We start from the raw sequence: 18,116 nt of genomic DNA, 5'->3' as shown, positions 1-18,116 counted from the left end.
CTGCCCACCCACGTGGAAAGCAGGGCCAAGGGTCCCTGCTTGGAACCAGCTTCCTGCACATGGGGTGGGGGGTGGGGACAGAAGGAGATCCTGCCTGGACTGCATGGAAATCCACCAGACTGCTGGCTGTTGACCTGGCAGGAGCAGAGCCATCTCCATCTTTCAGGGCCCTGCCTGGGGGAGGGGAGAGGCTAGGTGGCTCTGTCCAGGCCACATTCCCCATGGCCGGGACTGCTCTCTTCCCACCAAAAAGAAAGATGAGACAGGTCCATCCTGAACCTCCTGGAGACAGGAAGGGGGTCTATCTGTGGCCCAGGTGGCTCCCTCCCTCATACCCAAGGGGTCCCGCAAGGAGGTGCCAGGACCCCCAGGCCCTGCCCCAGGGAACTGCTGCCTGCAAAGGCCACAGGTAGAGACAGCCAGGAATGCTCTTCATGCCACTGGCTATGGGTTGGAGGCTGCGAAACCAGGCACAGAATCAGAAAGACCTGCCACAGGCTGCAAAGGGCTCCAGAGAGCTCCAGCCCCTGAGGGGCAGCACTGTGGAAGGGGTGAGAAGGAAAAACCAGCTCCCGGGAACTGCCCATTCAGAGTCTACATAACACCCAGGTGGCACGAGACAACGGCCTACTCCCCACCCCACCCTTCCGCTGTCCCCCAAGACCTGAGTCCCTGGGGGTGCCCCTAGCAGACAGGGGGATGTGGGGTAACTGCCCCCCTCCAACTGTACACCTGGAGGCAACCTACACTCAGATGACCCCTCCGAGGCTGTGGCCAGAGCTTGGGGCAGGGGAGGGGAAGCGGGTGGATGGGAAGGCGAGGGGGGACTCTCCCAGGAAAGCCGCTCCAGGTGTCTGCAAGGCTCCATCGCCCACATCTAAGGCACAGGCTCCTGGCTTTGAGGACACAGGAAATTCGATGCCATGTGGGGAGGAGGGCACTGCAATGTATTTAAGGCCAGGCCCCTTGATTTTCTGGATATTGGACAAATGATGGCTTCCCCAGTTGGCCCAGAGATGCCAGGGGTGACAGAATGCCAAAGGCTGTAAGGGGATATTCAGAAATTTCCGAGAAAGAAGATGGACAAGGAAAAAAAAAATACAAGAAGCCCAGTAGAGTCTGAGCCCCGCATTCCCGGCCTCCCCCATGGCCACGGGCAATCCCCTGGAGACCCAGCTACGGGAGCAGTGGAGGCAGGCATGGGTGGGGGGGGCGGGCGGTGGGCATGGAGGGGGAGGCGGGCATGCGGGGGGGGGGGTGCGGGCCTCGCTGTTTATGGTCCCGGCTGACATCGAGGTCATCTTCTTGTCCCTCTGTCTAAGTTTCTGGGCATTGGCAGGACTTTTAAAAACGACAACAAACTTGAAGTCTCTAGAACTGTCTGCTGGCCCAGTCTAAACGGAGACTCGGGGCTCTGCAGACCAAATTAAACAGCCTGAGCCCAGAAATGCCCCAGGCGCCTGGGGGTGTCTAGGGGCCAACTGGTGGGTCTGTTTGGCTGGAGAGATGACAAATCCTCCCACTTCTGGGACTGTGTTCCAGAGAGTTCCGGACCCTTTGGTCTCATAAGCAACTCAGAGCCTCCAAATTTGGGAAAAACCAAGAGGACTTTGGAAAGAAAGCCAGTGTTTGACCATTTTTCCTCAGTGGCTTTGTCAAGGGAGAGCACAGGAACTTGGTTTTTGGCTGGGTTTCTGGGATGAATCAAAAAAAAAAAAAAAAAAAGTCGGGGGAGGGGGTGGCGGAATCGTCCGGGGCTCCAACCTAGGCTATACACCAAGGAGACTTCAGAGGAGCAGGCCAGCCCCATCCCCGGCACGGTGACGGAGGGGCATTTGGCTGGCTGGCAAAGGGAAGAGATGGCAACAGTGAGGCCCTGAACCCGGGGGCCAAGCCTCATCCCTGAGTGTGACCTCCCCTGATGCCTGGGCATGTAAGAAATGGGAGGTGGAGAAAGGAGGAGGAGACCCTAGTTCTGCTCTCCCAGCACCAGGCTATCAGGGAACAGCACCTCTCTCCCAACGGGTAGGCAGAGGCCACAGGTTGCCAGGCTGAGAAGTCCCTGGCTCCTACAGACAAATGCACAGTCTGCATATCTGCATTACCCTGGGTGATGGCCATCACGTACGGCCACCATGCACGCTCTCCACCACTAAGACAGCTGACGAGACCAGGTGGTCACTGTGTACCGGGCACTGTGGTGACTGCCTGATACTGACCCCTGGGGGCTCAGGCTCTCGGTGGGTTTGTTTTTCCAGGCACCCAGTCCCCCCTCCACCTCCTGACACCCCGGGCCCAGTGTAGGGGTGTGGGGGTGCTCAGTGGATGGGTCCACGGGCATGGCAAGCAGCACGCAGCCTTGGCCCATCAGCCCTTGGTCTCACCACTAGACAAGATGAGACTGTTCCAGCTGCCAGCCCAGCTCTGCACCACACTTGACTGGGCCCTTGCAGAGGCCTGCTGGATGAGAATGTTCAGGGCAGCAGGCACCACTCCCTGGGACGCACACCCTGCCACAACCGCTTTTCAGGGAAAGGCCGGCCTGCAGAGCCGAACACAGGCTGCCAGCGCCCCCGCTGTCCTCATGGTCCGGTCATCCAGCAAGTGCTCACCTCATTGTCAGCGCTTGGCCCTGCAGATGGGCATATGGTCCACCCATCTGTGACACTCCAGGGTGGGGGTGGGGGTAGAGGGTGGCAGGGAAGACCAGGACAACCGCCCAGTAAGAGGAACCTGCAGCCAACATGACGCCAGCCTCCAGAATGTCAGCCAGGCAGGAAAAGGGGGGTCCCATGGCTGCACTGGGAGCCTGAGTATCTGTCGGGCTCAGAGGGACCCCCAGGCGGGCGCTACTGGCACTGGTGTCTGCCGTGCTTTCCATAATTAGTGGTGACCGTGCTGTCCGGCCTCATTCACACAGTGGCATCACACAGGCCCTTGCCTGAGACCTCCCATCCCCAGATCTGCATATTTAAGCATCCAAACCTACCTGTCCTTTGCAAATGCCCCCTTTTCCCGCCCAGATGCCACACCAGCCGTGACACCCACCACACCTGTAGGAGGCAGGACCCGTGCTCAGCGCCATGGGCTGCATCCCAGAGTCCCCCAGCAACCCTCAAAGAGAGCTGTTTCTAACCCCACTTTGCAGGCAGGGAAACAGGCGAAGAAACTGAAGAAACCAAAGCTGCCCAGCTTTCCAATGGCAGAGTGAGGGCGGCCTGGGCATCCCTACGCTGCCATACCCCTCACTCCTCCAAAGCACTGCCCCTCTGGATGCAAACTCTGTCCACTAGCCCCATTCAAAACCTTCCTGGACAGCCACAGCCCACAGAAAGCATTTCCAGCCTGCAGTCACTCAGTCACTGCAGGGGTGTCCTGGCGTTTACCTCCACCTGCCTCTTCCCGGACATCCAGCCCAGAGAACCCACAGCCCCGCTGCAAGGCTGATCACAGTGCATCTGCTGCCTGGGTGCTGTGTATGCCCCCCTCTAAATGAACCAGCTCGTAGTCGGGACAGTGGGTCTGTCTGGCCCTGGGCTCTGAACTCAAAGAGCATCAAGTCAGTGCTGCCAGTGGCTGTGGGACCCGTGTAAGAGGCCTCCCCCACTCCCCATGGCTCCTGCCTCCCACCACAAAAGCTCAAACTGCAGGGAGGCAGTATTCACAGGACGCCTTGAGTCTTGGCTGAAAGGCAGGATTCATCACGCAAGAGGCCTACTGGCATTAATTAGGGACAGGTCTGCACCTATTACCAAGCAACGGGGCCTTTTTCTCTAGAGAGGAAAGAGGCACCTGAATCCTGCCAGCGCGCCAGCTCCCACGTCCCGGAGGTGTCGGGACTCTCAGACAAGAAGGCATATCCACATGCTCCTTCCCACCCAGAAGCCCGTCCCACAGCCTGCTCTGCCTCCAGAACACAGCTCTGGGGGTCCTCCTCAGGCGACAGTGGGGGCTCGGGAGAAGCTCAGATGCCACACAGCTCTGGGATCTGAGCACGTGGGTCCTGGGCCAGATTGTTTCAACAAACATCATGGACTTTTGGATTCTTTCTCGGTGTGCAAATCTGGTTACAGCAAACACCGCTGAGCAAAGCAGGCCAACAGCTGGTACTTGGAAAGGCTTTTGTTACACAAAGACCCGAGTTGTAATCGTGTTTGCGATAACAGATTTGGCCTGAATTCACGAAAGCACATGCCGTCCGCCAGCCCCGTGCCTCCACCAACCAGAAGGGAGAAAGAGGAAAGGGTCATCCCTCTTGTCACCCTATTACGGGCAGTGGCGGGTGCTGCAGTCGCCTGGAGGCCCATTTGTACAGTGGAAAAGTAGAAAATGAGACTCTAAAAATCTCATCAGCCAAATACAAAACATTCTCCTTGCTGCTACGTGGCGGCCTCCACAGAGCCCTAAGACCTTGAAGCTCGGAGACCTATCTTGAAGGGGGAGCAAAGGCGGGATGCGGGAAGTTTGAGTCCATGGAAGACACTGATACCCTCTCCATTCCTGGGAACCCTGAGCCTGAAGGACCCGGCCTGAACAGCGGAAGGACTGAATCCCCGTGCAACTCATCGGTGATGGAACATAAAGCCATGGTGCCCTCGGTCCCCAAGACGGGAGGGATGGGGAAGGCCCTGGGTGAAGGGGACGGGCGGGGAAGGAAAAGGTGAAGAGAAAGGTGCTCCCCAGGGAGGGGGTAGATGTGCCCAGGACATGGGACATTGGCAGAATTTTAACTCCGAGCACACACACAGGCCCACGGACAGCTTCCCATCTACTTGTTCCTTGCGGGTGTGTTGTGCCGGCCTGGGCACCTGCCCCTTTCCCCATGCCAGGTCACTTGCCGTCTACCCTGTATATTGCCACTAGTTCTAAGCCTCCCAGAACACCCTGATCAGGGCCCTGTGGCCTCTGTTACAGGATTCCAGGCCTAGACGTCTGCCTGATTGGAAAACTGCCCCCAGAGATGCCGTGGCTCAGAGCTCATCCTGCTTTGGGGGTGGCCCCTGGAGTCTCCGCCCCTCAGCAACCCACATGGTGACAGGCACCCACATCCGCTGGCCTCAGGAACCCTGGGGCCACCATCCCAGCGCTGTAAGGAGCTGGCAGTTTCCTCCCTACCCTTTCGGCCTACCTTGCAGGAACCAAGACACCAGGTGAGCCGCCCCGGGAAAGAGACCTGTGCTCCCACGGCGCTGCTCCTGCGCCCATTCCCAGCCACTCCAGATGCTTCCCGTGGACCAGCTGCACTCCCGGCGGGCATGCCTGGCCCTCCGCAGCCTGGCCCATCTGATCTTCACAGGCAGGCCCCTCCTTATGCCCCAGCCCCCTCTCCAGCCAGCTCATTCCAGCCTCCCCCACTGCTGCTGGCTGCCGCTGGCCAGAAGGCTCTCCTTCCTCTTGCAATCCAATTCCTACTCTCCCTCAAGGTCCGCCTCCTCCATACTGACTTCTCCCCTGCTAGCTAGTGGTGACTTTTCTCTACCCTGATTCAGAAGCTGCCTGTCCACATCACCCCTGGCTGGGCTGAATCACACTCTCTCCTCCACCTCCTTCAATCATCCCTTCCCCACGTCTGTCTGTCCACCCAAGGTTGTCCAACTCCCATATACACACCCCCACACCCTCCAACTATACTCCAGGCTCCTTGGGCACCAGGGAGGGCCACCTTTCCATACCCCAGGTCAGCCCCCATGCACATGCGCACTCATGCACACACACACTCTCTCACGCCTATCGACTCGGGCCACCTGATGGCTCTAAGACCAGAATTCCCAGCAAAACCATTCAGGGCACACAAGGGGGAGACTGATAAACACAGGGAACCAGCAGACTGAGGCCCCACTCCCCGAGACTGAGAAACCTTCCCCCAGAGCCAAAGGATTGCCAACTGCTGCACCAGGATGGTCTCAATGAGCCCATTGTCTTGGACTAAATTACAGGGTCACGAAACTGGCTTGGGAGACAGCCGCAGAAGCAGCTCCAGATGGAGGCACATGGGGGCGAGGGTGGAGTTACACCCAGAGACCCAAGGAAGGGGCACTAACAACTTTCATAGTGCAAATGGTGACAGCTGTACAACCAACACAACCCCAAACCCTGGCCTCCCCTCCCGCCACAGGGCTCCCGTTGAGACACGAGAGTTCTTCCCCAGAAATCCCACTGGGGACCCAACACTTTCTGTTAGGAACTGAGAGCAGAGACCTCGATCCCGCAGGCAGGAGGAGAGCTCTGCACAACACAGGGCCTCTCTCCATAAGGGCTTACTGGAAAGTGGTCAGACCGGCTAAGTCGTGCCACTTGGACATTTGGGACAAGGAAGGCCCCTGGAGGAGCGGTCGCAGGGAAGAGTTGCAAAGAGGCAGGGGCAGGGAGGTCACATTCACTCGGGGACTGCAGGAGGCTCAACGGAACACAGTGGACCTAGGGAGACCCCAGTATGAGCATGTGCCCAAAGATGTCCAGATGAGGAGGTGTTGTGGGGGGGGGGGCGGGAACAGCAAGCCCTCCCAGCTCTGCAGACCCAGACTTCCCCTCCCTCTGGGAAGCAGGGATGCAAAGGGATAGAGCCTGAAAAAGGGCTTTCACCACTAAGCTGACAAAGTAACTACGATGTTTCCAGCTCACACTCTGCACAGCGCCAGTGGCCACTGGATCACAACCCCCTCCCGTCCCTTCGCCGCCCCATACCCTCCTCAGGCCCAGCCCTGAAGAACAGCCACTGGCACTCTGCTTGGCGTCCAGCCAAAGTTCTGGTCCCCCAGGAGGCCCCGCCTCCCCCACCCAGATAGGGCTGACCCCAGGTGGGCCGTGTGGGCAGCTGGGCTCAGGACACCCAGATGTCAGCCCTGGTTCTGGCCATGGAGCGGGGAGGACCTCAGGCTGGTCACCTCCCAGCTTGGCCTGACACCTGGACAGTTTGCTCATTTCAACACAGCCTTTCCCCCTCCCGGCCCACCAGAGGGCTCTGCCCAAGTCAGCCTAGGAGCCTCTCCGAGGGGCGGGGGCTCCAGGTCCCGGCAGAGGCAGGCCCGCCCCTCAGAAGCCCTGCCCCAGAGCGCTGGAGACCATTGTGTGAGCTTCCCCTTCGCCTGCTGTATTTACTCCCGCGGACGCAGGACGCAGAGCCCCAGCACCGGCAGTCACGAGGACGCAGGAAAGCGCACGCACTCACAGGCTCAGAGACGCGGACGCCAGACCCAGGCTTGGACAGAGCAGCCCCGCAAGTCCCAACACACTTTGTAAACCCCGAAGACAGGAGAGAGCCAAAATACTCTCCCTGCCCGCACGCAGGCCCCTTCTGTCCCCCACGGCCCGATTCTGGGAGGCGGATGAGGATGTCCCCAGGCCTGGATGGGGGCCATGGGACATCCCACTCTGGACCCGGCCACGACCTGGGCTGTGTCCGTTCGGTGCTCCCGGCCCACGGGCTGCACAACTTGGCGGCCCCGAAACTGGCGTGGGGGAGGGGAGGGCTGTCCACCCGAGCAGGACGCGGCTGTCCACTCAGTCGGAGGTGAGGAACGACCTCCCTATCCCGTTGCCGGGTCCAAGCGGGACCCGAGAGCCGCCGGGGAGAGCCAAAGGGAGGGGACCGATGGATTTCCCAGAGTGAAACTGTGCGTCCTGGAGAGTTCCGAGGCAGCCTCGCGAGCCCTCGAGGAGGTCGCTGTCGCTCGGCAAACACAAACAACAATAAAAGGAAGGAAACCCAGGCGGCAGTGCGCAGAACGAGCGCAGGGTCCTGTGAGAGCGCGCAGGGTCTACGCGGGTCCCCCTAACAGGGTCCCCCACGTAGGCAGCGCGGGCACGGGGCCGGGGGCGCGCGGCGCTCTCGGCGGGAGGGCGCCTGGATTAGGGGTCCCGTCTCCCCTCAGCGCACCCCCATCTCCCCTCAGCGCACCCCCGTCCCGCGCCAGGCCCACCCGCAGGGTCCTCTCCAGCACGTCCGCGGCCGCAGCAGCCAGCCCAGCACCCACCTTCGAAGTCCGAAATGATCCCATCCAGCTGCGCGTTGACCGCGGGGTCCGACATGGTGGCTGGTGGGCAGCGGTTCGCGCGGAGGGCAGCGGCGAGGAAGCGCCCCCGGCGGGGCCCGGGCCCTGCGCGCTGGCTGGGGCGCCGCGCCCGCGCTCTTGCAGTGCAGAGCTAGCCGCCGGAGGAGCCCCTAGGCCCCCTGGCTCAGCTGAATGAATGGGGGAGGAAGGCGGGCGCCGGCCCCTCCCCGCGCGCTGCGCCCCCGCCCCGCCCCCGCCTCCCGGGCGGATCAGGTTCCCGCACCCGCACCGGCCTCCCTGTCTCGCACTGGCTGCTCCGCCCGCCTGTCAAGGCCAGGCCTGGGGGGCTGGGGCCCGAGCGGCCGCTGGGGGACAGTCCTGGGCACACGACCGGAGCGCCCCCCTCCTCCCCGCCTGGCCCGCGCCCAGGGGACGGCGAGAGACGCGGCCTCAGCCCCTCCCCCCGGGCGCCCCGCTGCGGCCAGATGTGGGCGGATGTGGAGGCCGGGCCATGGCGAGGAGGGCGGGCGCCCAGAGGGGAAGAGATTCCTCCCCTTCCCCGGGCGCAGGGTCCTTCTGCAGGAGGCTGTATTTGGGCAGCCAAACAAAGTTCTCTGTCACCGCCGCCGCGCGCTCTGCGCCTGCAAGGGTTAAGCGGCAGCGCACGCGGCTGGCAGGCAGGATCCCAGCCTGTGGGCTCAAGAGCCGAGGGGCGCGGCTGGCAGGCAGGATCCCAGCCTGTGGGCTCAAGAGCCGAGGGGCGCAGGGCGAACATGCGAGTCCCATGGCACCAGCGAGAGGCCACCAACTCCCACCCACCGAGGGCACCCCTGCAGCTAACACCCCCACCACGACCACCGCCCCGGGGGCCACTGCTGCACCCTCCTGGGTGAGCCCTGGAGAAGGCACTGTCCGGGAGAAGGGGCACAGGGCGGGGATGGAACACGGCTGTCAGAGAAGCCAGGGACGGGCGACGCCTCCCTTCCTACACAATAAGGGCCTCCTGAGAGCAGGAAGTAGACCTTGTCAGGAGCAGACGTTTCCGAAGGAAGGTGTGAAGGAAGGAGCTAGGCAGTGAGTGAGCAGAAAGGGAGCTGCCCCAAGGGCTTCTCCCTCCCTTCTGGGCCCTAACCTGAGGCCTAGCCTTCCCTCCAGGCCAGCGGTCTCTACCCTTAAACTCTATCATCCACAAGGCAGGCAGGGCCGAGGGGCTGGGGTAGACCTGGGGACCCGGGTTAGACACAGAACTTGAGAAGCAACAGGCTCTCATCCTCAAGAAGGGCCCCCCAGGTCTGTCACCTACAAGAGAGAGAGGCGCTTCTTCCACTCGCCCTGGAAAGCCAGAAACCCACTCCTGCATGCTGTCCCTGTCACCCCGTCCCTTAGACCCTCGGCTTCTGCCCAGAGTCAGGGGCCATGTGAGAATTCACAGCATGGAACAACACCCCCACCCCCGCAGCAGCAGCCCGCAACGCTACAACTGCACTCCGGTCCCTTGAATGTGTGGCCCCTTGAATGTGTGGCCGGGGAGCGCCTGACAGCTCATCCTGGGTCTGAGGTCGCTCGCTGCCCACTTGCCCCTCCCCACCCCCTCTGAAATATCCCAAATGTGCAGGGATGCTGAGACTCTCCAGCCATTCTTGAGAGGCGGGGGGCAGGGGTCTCTTGCGGAAAATGTTCTAGGTTTGGGTGGCTTTTTAAGTAGATGAAATCAAGTCCTTCCTTTTTAAGAAAAGCAGGCACTCCCTCCCTCATGCTTTGGATATTTTGAACTATTTTCAACCAAGTGAGTTTGTGGACATGGGAACTGCAAAACCACAGACATTTCAGATGCGTGCACACCCTCGTCGGCCTGGGAGCCCGGGTTTCAGAAATGCAGCCATTGCTGCCATTAATAGCACCCCGTATCTTCCACGCCAGGCCAGGGTATGTCTTGTCTGAACTCCAGCACCTGGGCCTATCGGATAGTCCAGCCCCTACTGGGCCACCTGTCCACGCCGTATTTGGGGATTTGGGGGTCCAGTACCTAAGAAACTCAGCCCAACAACACAGCCCCCTGGGAAGATGCCGGGTCCGGCACAACAGCCATCCTAAGCCACAGCATTATTCTCGAGTGTTTTTCTAAAAAGCACCTGGTGAGTGTGGACACACCCATGCAATTGTTCTTTCCCAGGGCTGGCATGGAATTCCACCAGATTAGCACAGGGTCAGCCAATTGTACATTCTCCGTCTCCACGCACAGTGCAGCAAACATATTTAGTTCCCTGGGGAGCGCCGCCAGGGTGCACACCTCACCAAAATGGGAACCCAAGGGACAATGGCAGGAGAGCAGCCAGAAAGTGCCCATGCCTGCGTGACTGTGCTCAGAGCCCACCGGCTCCAGCCCCAGCCACTGCCCCTTCAATGTAATCACTCAGAGCCACATGACCAGGCCTAGAAACCTCCAGGTAAGGAGGTTCCCCGAGCTCTTTCAGGAAACCCAAATCAGGGCTTGGCCATACTCCCAGCCAGGAAGTTCACCCTCGTATCTAACCAACTGCTCTAATTGTACATCATTTATTTCCTTTTTTTTCCTGTCCTCAGAGGAGATGGGAAACAGCTGGGCACCACCCTTCAAGTCATAATTACCTTTTCCAAATTCAAGGACAATCCAGTTGCTCCTTGGCCTCCTCTTTCTCAGCCTAAATCATCTTTCCCTAGCCCTTTAATCATATCCCGAGCTGTCCTTTGATCATAGCTAAGGGCTGGGTCCAGTCTGGGGCTCAAGGATTTTAATAAGGCCTGATTGCTACAGGATAGTGAGGAGGCCCCCCACCCCCCTTTCCTAGGGCCTCAGGGCCTGGACACACAGTCCCAGAAGGGGCACTGGGCAGAGAAGATGCACGTCGGCAGCAGAGAGGAAACTGAGCTGAAATTTGGCAAGAACAAAAGAACTATAAAGGCCTGTGCATCCAGCAAGATGCATTCTTCCAAGGTCACAAAAGAAGGCAAGACCGACTGTGGGCCTGGCCAAAGGGACCACCTGCATCTTCAGTGCACAACAAGACCTACAGTGGGCTGGTGATCCCCCCCAAAACAAAGATATGCCCACTTGGAACCTCAAATGTGACCTGATTCTGTTTAAGGGTCTCTGCAGAAAGAATTTAGGCAAGGATCTCAAGATAAGGTGGGCCCTAAATTCAATGCTGTATCCTTCTAAGAGACAGAAAAGAAAGTACAGAGACACAGAAAAAGGCCTTGCGAAGACAGAGGCAGAGACCAGAGTGATGCAGCCACAGGCCAAGGAACACCTGGGGCCACCAGAAGCTGGAAGAGGCAAAGAAAGGTTTTCCCCTGGAGTCTTCAGAGGAAGCTGGCCCTGCTGGCACCTTGATTTCAGACTTCTGGCCTCCAGAACTGTGAGAGGACACATTCCCCTTGCTATAAGCCACCCAGTTTCGACAGTTGTTACAGCAGCCAGGAGAAACTCGTGCCTTATTCCCATCTGCATCATGCCTTGAGGTCAAAGCTTCATACAGCAAAGATGTCTAAGCAATCACAAACCTCCTGTGGGTAGCCCACCCATCCAGCAGATCACTGTCCCAAGGGAAGGGGGATGGGGACAGGGAAGAGAGCCATAGGAAGCCCCTGTACGCCTTTCTGGAAATGGGAAGGAGCAGGTCTGGAGAGAAACCCCACAGGTCAGGCCCCAGGGAAATGAAGCTTACAAAGCGTGGGAACGGAGTGGGGAGGAAATCCACGAGGAAGCAGCGTTTGGCGCACACATCCATATCCATGACCCCAATCCAGGCACAGCCTCCATGGAGAGGCTCAGCTGGAAGGGAAGCAAAAGGGGCTCGGGGAGCGAAGGAAGGTGGGGGGCTCTCTCCCAGCAACACTGAGGCTCCAGACGGGACCCCCCATTAGGTGGCGGGCTGTGTCCTCATAGACAGAGACTTTCCAAGGGCAGGGCCCAGATGGTCTTATCTCTGCATGGCCTGACACAAAGTAAGCCTCCCAGAGCTGCCGAGCCCTGGGTCCGTCAGTGGCAGAGCCTTCCACAGCCCCTCAAGTTCCCACAGCCCCTCATCTTAGGAAACAGCGCTACCATCCACCTAGTTGCTCAAGCCAAGTCTCCGGGCACCACTGTTGACTCCTCTCTTTCCCTCACCCTCAGCATCCAAACCATGGTGCGTTTCTACCTCTAGTCTCTCTGCGAATCAGTCTAAACCTCCCTCCTCCAGTAGTGTGCCAGTTAACGGTCAACAACCGGCCACCTGGGGCCAGCGAAAGCAACAACACTCAGTTTCCCAATTTGTAGCGCTTGCCTATTCCTGTGGTGTCAATATTCCTGCCTTGGCCAATTTCTTTCTTTTCTTTTCTGTTTTTTTTTGACAGGGTCTCACTCTGTCACCCAGTCTGGAGTGCAGTGGGGCAATCCTGGCTCACTGCAAACTCCACCTCCCAGGTTCAAGTGATTCTCCCACCTCAGCCTCCCAAGTAGCTGGGATTACAGGCACCCGCCACCACTCCTGGCTAATTTTTGTATTTTTACTAGAGATGACAATTCACCATGTTGGCCAGGCTGGTTTTGAACTCAGATGATCTGCCTGCCTTGGCCTCCCAAAGTGCTGGGATTACAGGCATGAGCCATCGTGCCCAGCTGGCCAATTTCAAGTTATCTGTATGACATCATTGGAGGTGAGACTGAGAAGAGATGTTTATTCACCAACAATATAGTGTTTCTATCGTACAAATACAACCTCAAGAACATAACCGCAACAGGACAGACAATAGTTAAATGTTGCAAAAAACCTAAGAGGTGATGAAAGTTGTGTATTTATTATCTTTTGTTTTAAATGTAATTACTTATAAGTAATTTTTTAATGTTTTGCTTAATTTTTCCTTCATAACTTGTAATTTAATTCATATTGTATAAATCTATCATTTTTCTAATAGAGCAATGCATTTTTACTGTGATAAAATATATGTAATATAAAATTTACCATTTTAGGCCAGCCACCATGGCTCACGCCTGTAATCCCAGCACTTTGGAAGGCCAAGGTGGGAGCATCACCTGAGGTCAGGAGTTCGAGACCAGCCTGGCCAACATGGTAAAACCCTGTCTCTACTAAAAATACAAAAATCAGCCAGGCGTGGTGGCAAACGCCTATAATCCCAGCTCTCTGGGAGGCTGAGGCACGAGAATCGCCTGAACCTGGGAGGCGGAGGTTACAGTGAGCCAAGATCACGCCAGTGCACTCCAGCCTGGGCGACAGAGCGAGACTCCGTCTCAAAAAAAAAAACAAAAAACAAAAAAAACCAAATTTACCATTTTAACCAAGTTTCCATGTTCAGTGACATTAAGTACATTCACATTGTACACCCATCAACACCATCCACCTCCGAAACTTCTTCCAACTTCCCAAACTGAAACTCTGTCCTCATTAAACAATAACTCCCCATCCTTCCTTCCCCTAGCTGCTGGCAACCGTCATTCCAATTTCTCTATGAATTTGACTTCACATAAGTGAAATCATACAATATTTGTCCTTGTGAGACAGGCTTACGTAGCATGAGGTCTTCAAGGTTCATTATTCAAGGTTCACATGTAGTGACAGAATTCCATTCCTTTTGAAGGCTGAATGATATTCCACTGTGTGTACACACACTTTGTATATCCATTGCTTCCACATTTGAGCAATTGAGAGTAAAGCTGCTACAAACATGGGTGTGCAAATATTTGTTCAAGTCCTTGCTTTTATTATTTTATTATTATTATTTTATTTATTATTAGCATTATTATTATTTTAGACAGTCTCACTCTGTCGCCCGGGCTGTAGTGTAGTGGCATGATCTCGGCTCACTGCAACCTCCGCCTCCCAGATTGGAGCAATTCTCCTGCCTCAGCCTCCCGAGTAGCTGGGATTACAGGCACCCGCTACCATGCCCGGCTAATTTTTGTTTTTTTAGTAGAGATGGGGTTTCACCGTGTTGGCCAGGGTAGTCTCGAACTCCTGGCCTCAAGTGATCCATCCTCCTCGGCCTCCCAAAGTGCTGGGATTACAGACGTGAGCCACTGCGCCCAGCCATCACTTTAGTCTTAAACATCACAGCAACTCTCCCATTGTCCCATGAGACCCCTTGAGACAGTGGCTTTAGGGACTCCACACACACCTGTTCGATCCTGTGCAATGACAAAGCACAGTTCCCTTTGCAGAATGGCAGAGTCGGGAGACTCCTGATGGGGCATGAGCCCAAAGGGGCAGAGGGGACGTTCAGAACACACATGGATTCTTCATGTGCGTTCTGCCAGCCACCAAGCAGACCTGCCCCAGCCTCGACATGCCCAGGATCACAGACAGTGCATGGTTTCCACCTGGGCCAAGCCCCCGGAACCCCTTCTCTCTTTACATCACCTGTACTGGGAGCAGCCACCAGGCTGTGGACCACTAAGTCTCTTTCAGGCCACCTGAGTTTGCATTTCCCCATTCAGCCTGACTGAGCCGGTGTGCGGCTACCACACCCCATCACACCCTCTGCCTGGCCGATTCAATGCAACCATAAGGTTTCACTCAAAGAAGCACATGACCAATCTGTTCCCCAGACTTCCCAGTGATCCCCCCAGCCTGCTTTGTGCAGAACATTTACAGCAAAACCTGACCACAGCGGCCTGAGCTCTTATCTCCAAGGCAGGGGACTTTTTAAACAAAGTATTAGTGTTCTAAATTCATGCTCTCCCAAGGAGGCTCCTGGCCTTCAGCACAGCAAATGCTCTGCTCCATGGCTCCCCGGTTCCCCACCCCCACCTCATCCGAGCTCCCCGCTCCGGCACTTGGGACTGAATCAGCTTGGAGTTCCCCAGCCCTGCTGCCTGCTGGCTCTGATGATACCACCAGGGACTGCAGCACTGCCTGGACCTTCTGTTGCTACATTTTATTGCAATAACATCCAACCTGATGGAACCCTGGGAGCAAGTGGCGGGGGCAGGGGTGGTGGTGGTCAGGGGCTGCACACACACAGGACAGAAGGACTGAAGGACTGGGTGGAAAGCATGACCCCTCCAAGATGATCCCTCTCCAGCAGAACCCCGGCTGTGCCTGCTGAACAGCATTTGTTTATTTGCACACCCGGTGAGCTTTTTGATTAGCAAATTCAGATGCCTGGGAGGCCACCAGTGGCTCTGCTGAGGTATAACCCAGACATGATAGCTCATGTTTTCTTCCTGATCCTTCTCTCTTCACACAGTCCCATGACCAGAGCGTTCCTCCTACTCCTGTTCCTACTCCAGCCCCGCAAGACACAGTCTGGAAATGGCTAAAGTCTCCAACTTCCTAGCACCCGTCTGAGACTGGAGTACAAAAATGAGATGGGGACACAGTATCCCATGGACACCAGTGATGGAAAAAAACCCTCTGACCCTTCCGGGAGCTCTGCAAAGTCACACTAGGGGACAAGAAGGAGTGGCCAGCCTGGCACCGACCCAGCCTCAAAGCAGCCAGTCACTAAAGCACACAGCTGGTACCTCCTCACCCCCAGGGTACCAGGAGGCTTGGCTAGAACTCGTGCCAGCCAGGAGAAACAGGCTGTCCCTGGGGCCCTTGGTGTCCTGGCCTCCCTACTGTTTTTCTCAAGAAGGCACCCTGCTCTGTGGGGTCTGAGGCTGCAGGCAACTTGCCACCGATGCAGTGCAGGGATGAGGGCTGAGTCACCAGCCTGCCCTAGTTCCACGTCAGCAGGAACAACAGGGACTCAAGCAGAGAAGAAAGCATTTATTTTCAAAGTCACCACAGTGACTGAGGCGACGTGGTCCCCAGGGAGCTCTCCTCCCTGCTGGCCCTCTGTGGACCGCGGCTCCATGTTCTAACAATGCCTCTGCCCATCCCGTAAGGCCCAGCAGGTGGAAGGAAACAGGGTGGAGGTTGGGAGTGGCGGCCAGGCAACCCGGGAAGGGCAGGGAGCAGGAACATGCCCTCCCTCTTCTGCACCCGCTCAGAAGGCTCCACAGGGCCTGTCCTGCCATCCACAATCCCAGGGAGATCCTCCCTCAATGCCTGCCCTATAAATGCCCATCCACCCTACACTTGAACACCTCCAGTTACAGGGAGCTCAGTACCTACCTATGCCATTCATTCTATCTTTGGCTGTTCAAAAAAGAGGAAAGAGAGAGAAAGAAAAGATAGGAAAGACAGAGAAAGGGGGAAAGAGAGAGAGAGAGGAAAGAAAGAAAGAAAGAAAGAGGAAAGAATAAGAAAGGAAGAAAAGAAAAAGGAAGGGAACGGAAGGGAAGGAAGGGAGGGAAGAAAGAGAGAAAGAGGTACAAACAAGGCGGGCTTCATGGAGCAGAGACTCAATAAGGGAGCAAAATACATCTGCAGTCAGGCTGTAGATGGATTTCTACAGGAGCGCATATCCACTCTACTCTTTCCGGAACAGAAAAGTGGAAAGAAGATGTAGCAGTGTGGGTGGGTGGCGGCTCTTTCTGGGGGCCTGGAATTTGGGGCATCGGCCCCCTTGGTTTTGAGAAGGAGACTAAGATCACCAACATCCACAGTGGAGACCGAACCACATAAGGGCTGGGGACATCGTCTCTTCTGCGTCTCTAACAAAGACCCGATGCTCTGACTATGGGAACCTGTGGAAGAAGAAACAAAACTGGCTCTGGGGCCCTTTAGAGAACTGGTTTTCCATCCACTGGTGGTTTTGAAGAAATTTCTGGAGCCAGCCTCAGCGGCCTGGGCCTGCACAGCTGAGACTGTCTCTGGAAGCTGAGTGGAAGTGGGGAGCCTCCAGGCACAGCTGGGCTCTGCTCCCCACCTCAGCCAGCAGCCCCAGGACTTCTGGGTGCTCCAGAGCTTTCTCCAGAGGGCAAATCCAGAGTATGAGGGAGCGGGGAGATGCCCAGAGTTGGGGGGCCCCTGCCCGTCTCTGCCCCTAGCCTCGCTGACCTGAACAGGGAGGCCATGGGTGTTCAGGGGTAGAACTGTGGGCTGGCAAGCCCCCAGCCCTGGTCTCTTCCTGCCCCCCTCTCCTCACTGCCACTGACCATCTCTGGCTACGTGTTGACACCTCCACAGGATGATGGAGAAGAGAGAAGAGGAACCTCTCCGCTCTGCCCAGCACACTCCAAAGAGGCTCCAGTGCAAAGGCACCAACATTCACAGCCAAATGTGTGTGGGGGTTCCCCAGGGGTGGGACGCTTCCACTCCGTTCCAGTCTGCCATGAACCGACAGAAGGTTTTATGTCACCAAATATACCCCATTAACAAATTACCCTAACACTCAGTAAAAAAATAAATAAAAATGCATGCACCCCGTGCCCTGCAGTGCCCCCATGCCGCACCCCTCTTTGCACCTGAGCCTCGGCTCGCGCTCTTGGCCTGCCGCCTTGGGAACAGAACGCTCTGCGTGGGAGGCAGACAGGAAGTGCGGGGTGCACAGGCTGGGCCCCTCCAGACAATCTGGTATTGCTTTCCCCAGATAATGAAATCTTCCCCACCCTGAGTGTCTCTGGAAGCCAGCCGGCAGCCAGATCAACCTAAATGAACCATTTGTCCCTCCTGTGAAGTGACCTCAGGGACGTAATGGGTTTGTTATTAACACAGTCCCCCTCGCACTCCGTTCTCCGCCCTCACTTTTCTCCCCCTGCATGAGTCACTGGCCACGATGACTCGGCCCAGCCAAGGGACCTGGCCAGCTCTGGCCAGGCTATGTGAGGGACAGCACAAAGGACCAAGGCTGCCGGACCCAGGCCAGAGGCTGAGGGCCACATGGACCCCCTGGAGTGTCTGTAACTGGGGACTCCTAAGGCTGCTCCTTGGTTCTGGGGACCTGTCCACTTGGGGACAGTCTTAAGGGAGACTCTTAAAAGCAGGGAGCCAAAAGGGTGAACTAATACAGAAACACTGAGGGCCAGGGAGAACTTGAAGATGGGCTCGGCTGGGCACAGTGGCTCATGCCTGTAATCCCAGCACTTTGGGAGGCCAAGGTGGGTGGATCACCTGAGGTCAGGAATTCGAGACCAGCCTGGCCAACATGGTGAAACACCATCTCTACTAAAAATACAAAAATTAGCCGGGTGTGGTGGCAGGTGCCTGTAATCCCAGCTACTCAGGAGGCTGAGGCAGGAGGATTGCTTGAACGCAG

The 18,116-nt window shown here is 57.1% G+C and overlaps 1 protein-coding gene across 6 annotated transcripts in view; it reads right to left on the bottom strand.

Moving 5' to 3' along the window:
* SEPTIN9 (septin 9) overlaps window positions 1-18,116 on the bottom strand; it is a 220,060-nt gene that overhangs the window by 119,462 nt on the left and 82,482 nt on the right. Inside the window, exon 1 of one of the 6 annotated variants that reach the window (XM_016932981.4) lies at window positions 7,974-8,244. The exons of 4 other annotated variants lie outside the window; for them this stretch is intronic. In XM_016932981.4, coding sequence (XP_016788470.2) covers window positions 7,974-8,028 — 55 coding nt within the window. In that variant the 5' untranslated portion in view covers window positions 8,029-8,244. Of the gene's footprint in view, window positions 1-5,128; window positions 5,464-7,973; window positions 8,245-18,116 lie in introns of those variants that run through there. One more of the 6 variants, XM_063799953.1, reaches the window with a different exon arrangement.

This window comes from Pan troglodytes, chromosome 19 (genome assembly GCF_028858775.2).
Source record: "Pan troglodytes isolate AG18354 chromosome 19, NHGRI_mPanTro3-v2.0_pri, whole genome shotgun sequence".
Lineage (NCBI taxonomy): Eukaryota > Metazoa > Chordata > Mammalia > Primates > Hominidae > Pan > Pan troglodytes.
This window is presented reverse-complemented; position numbering and strand designations above follow the sequence as displayed.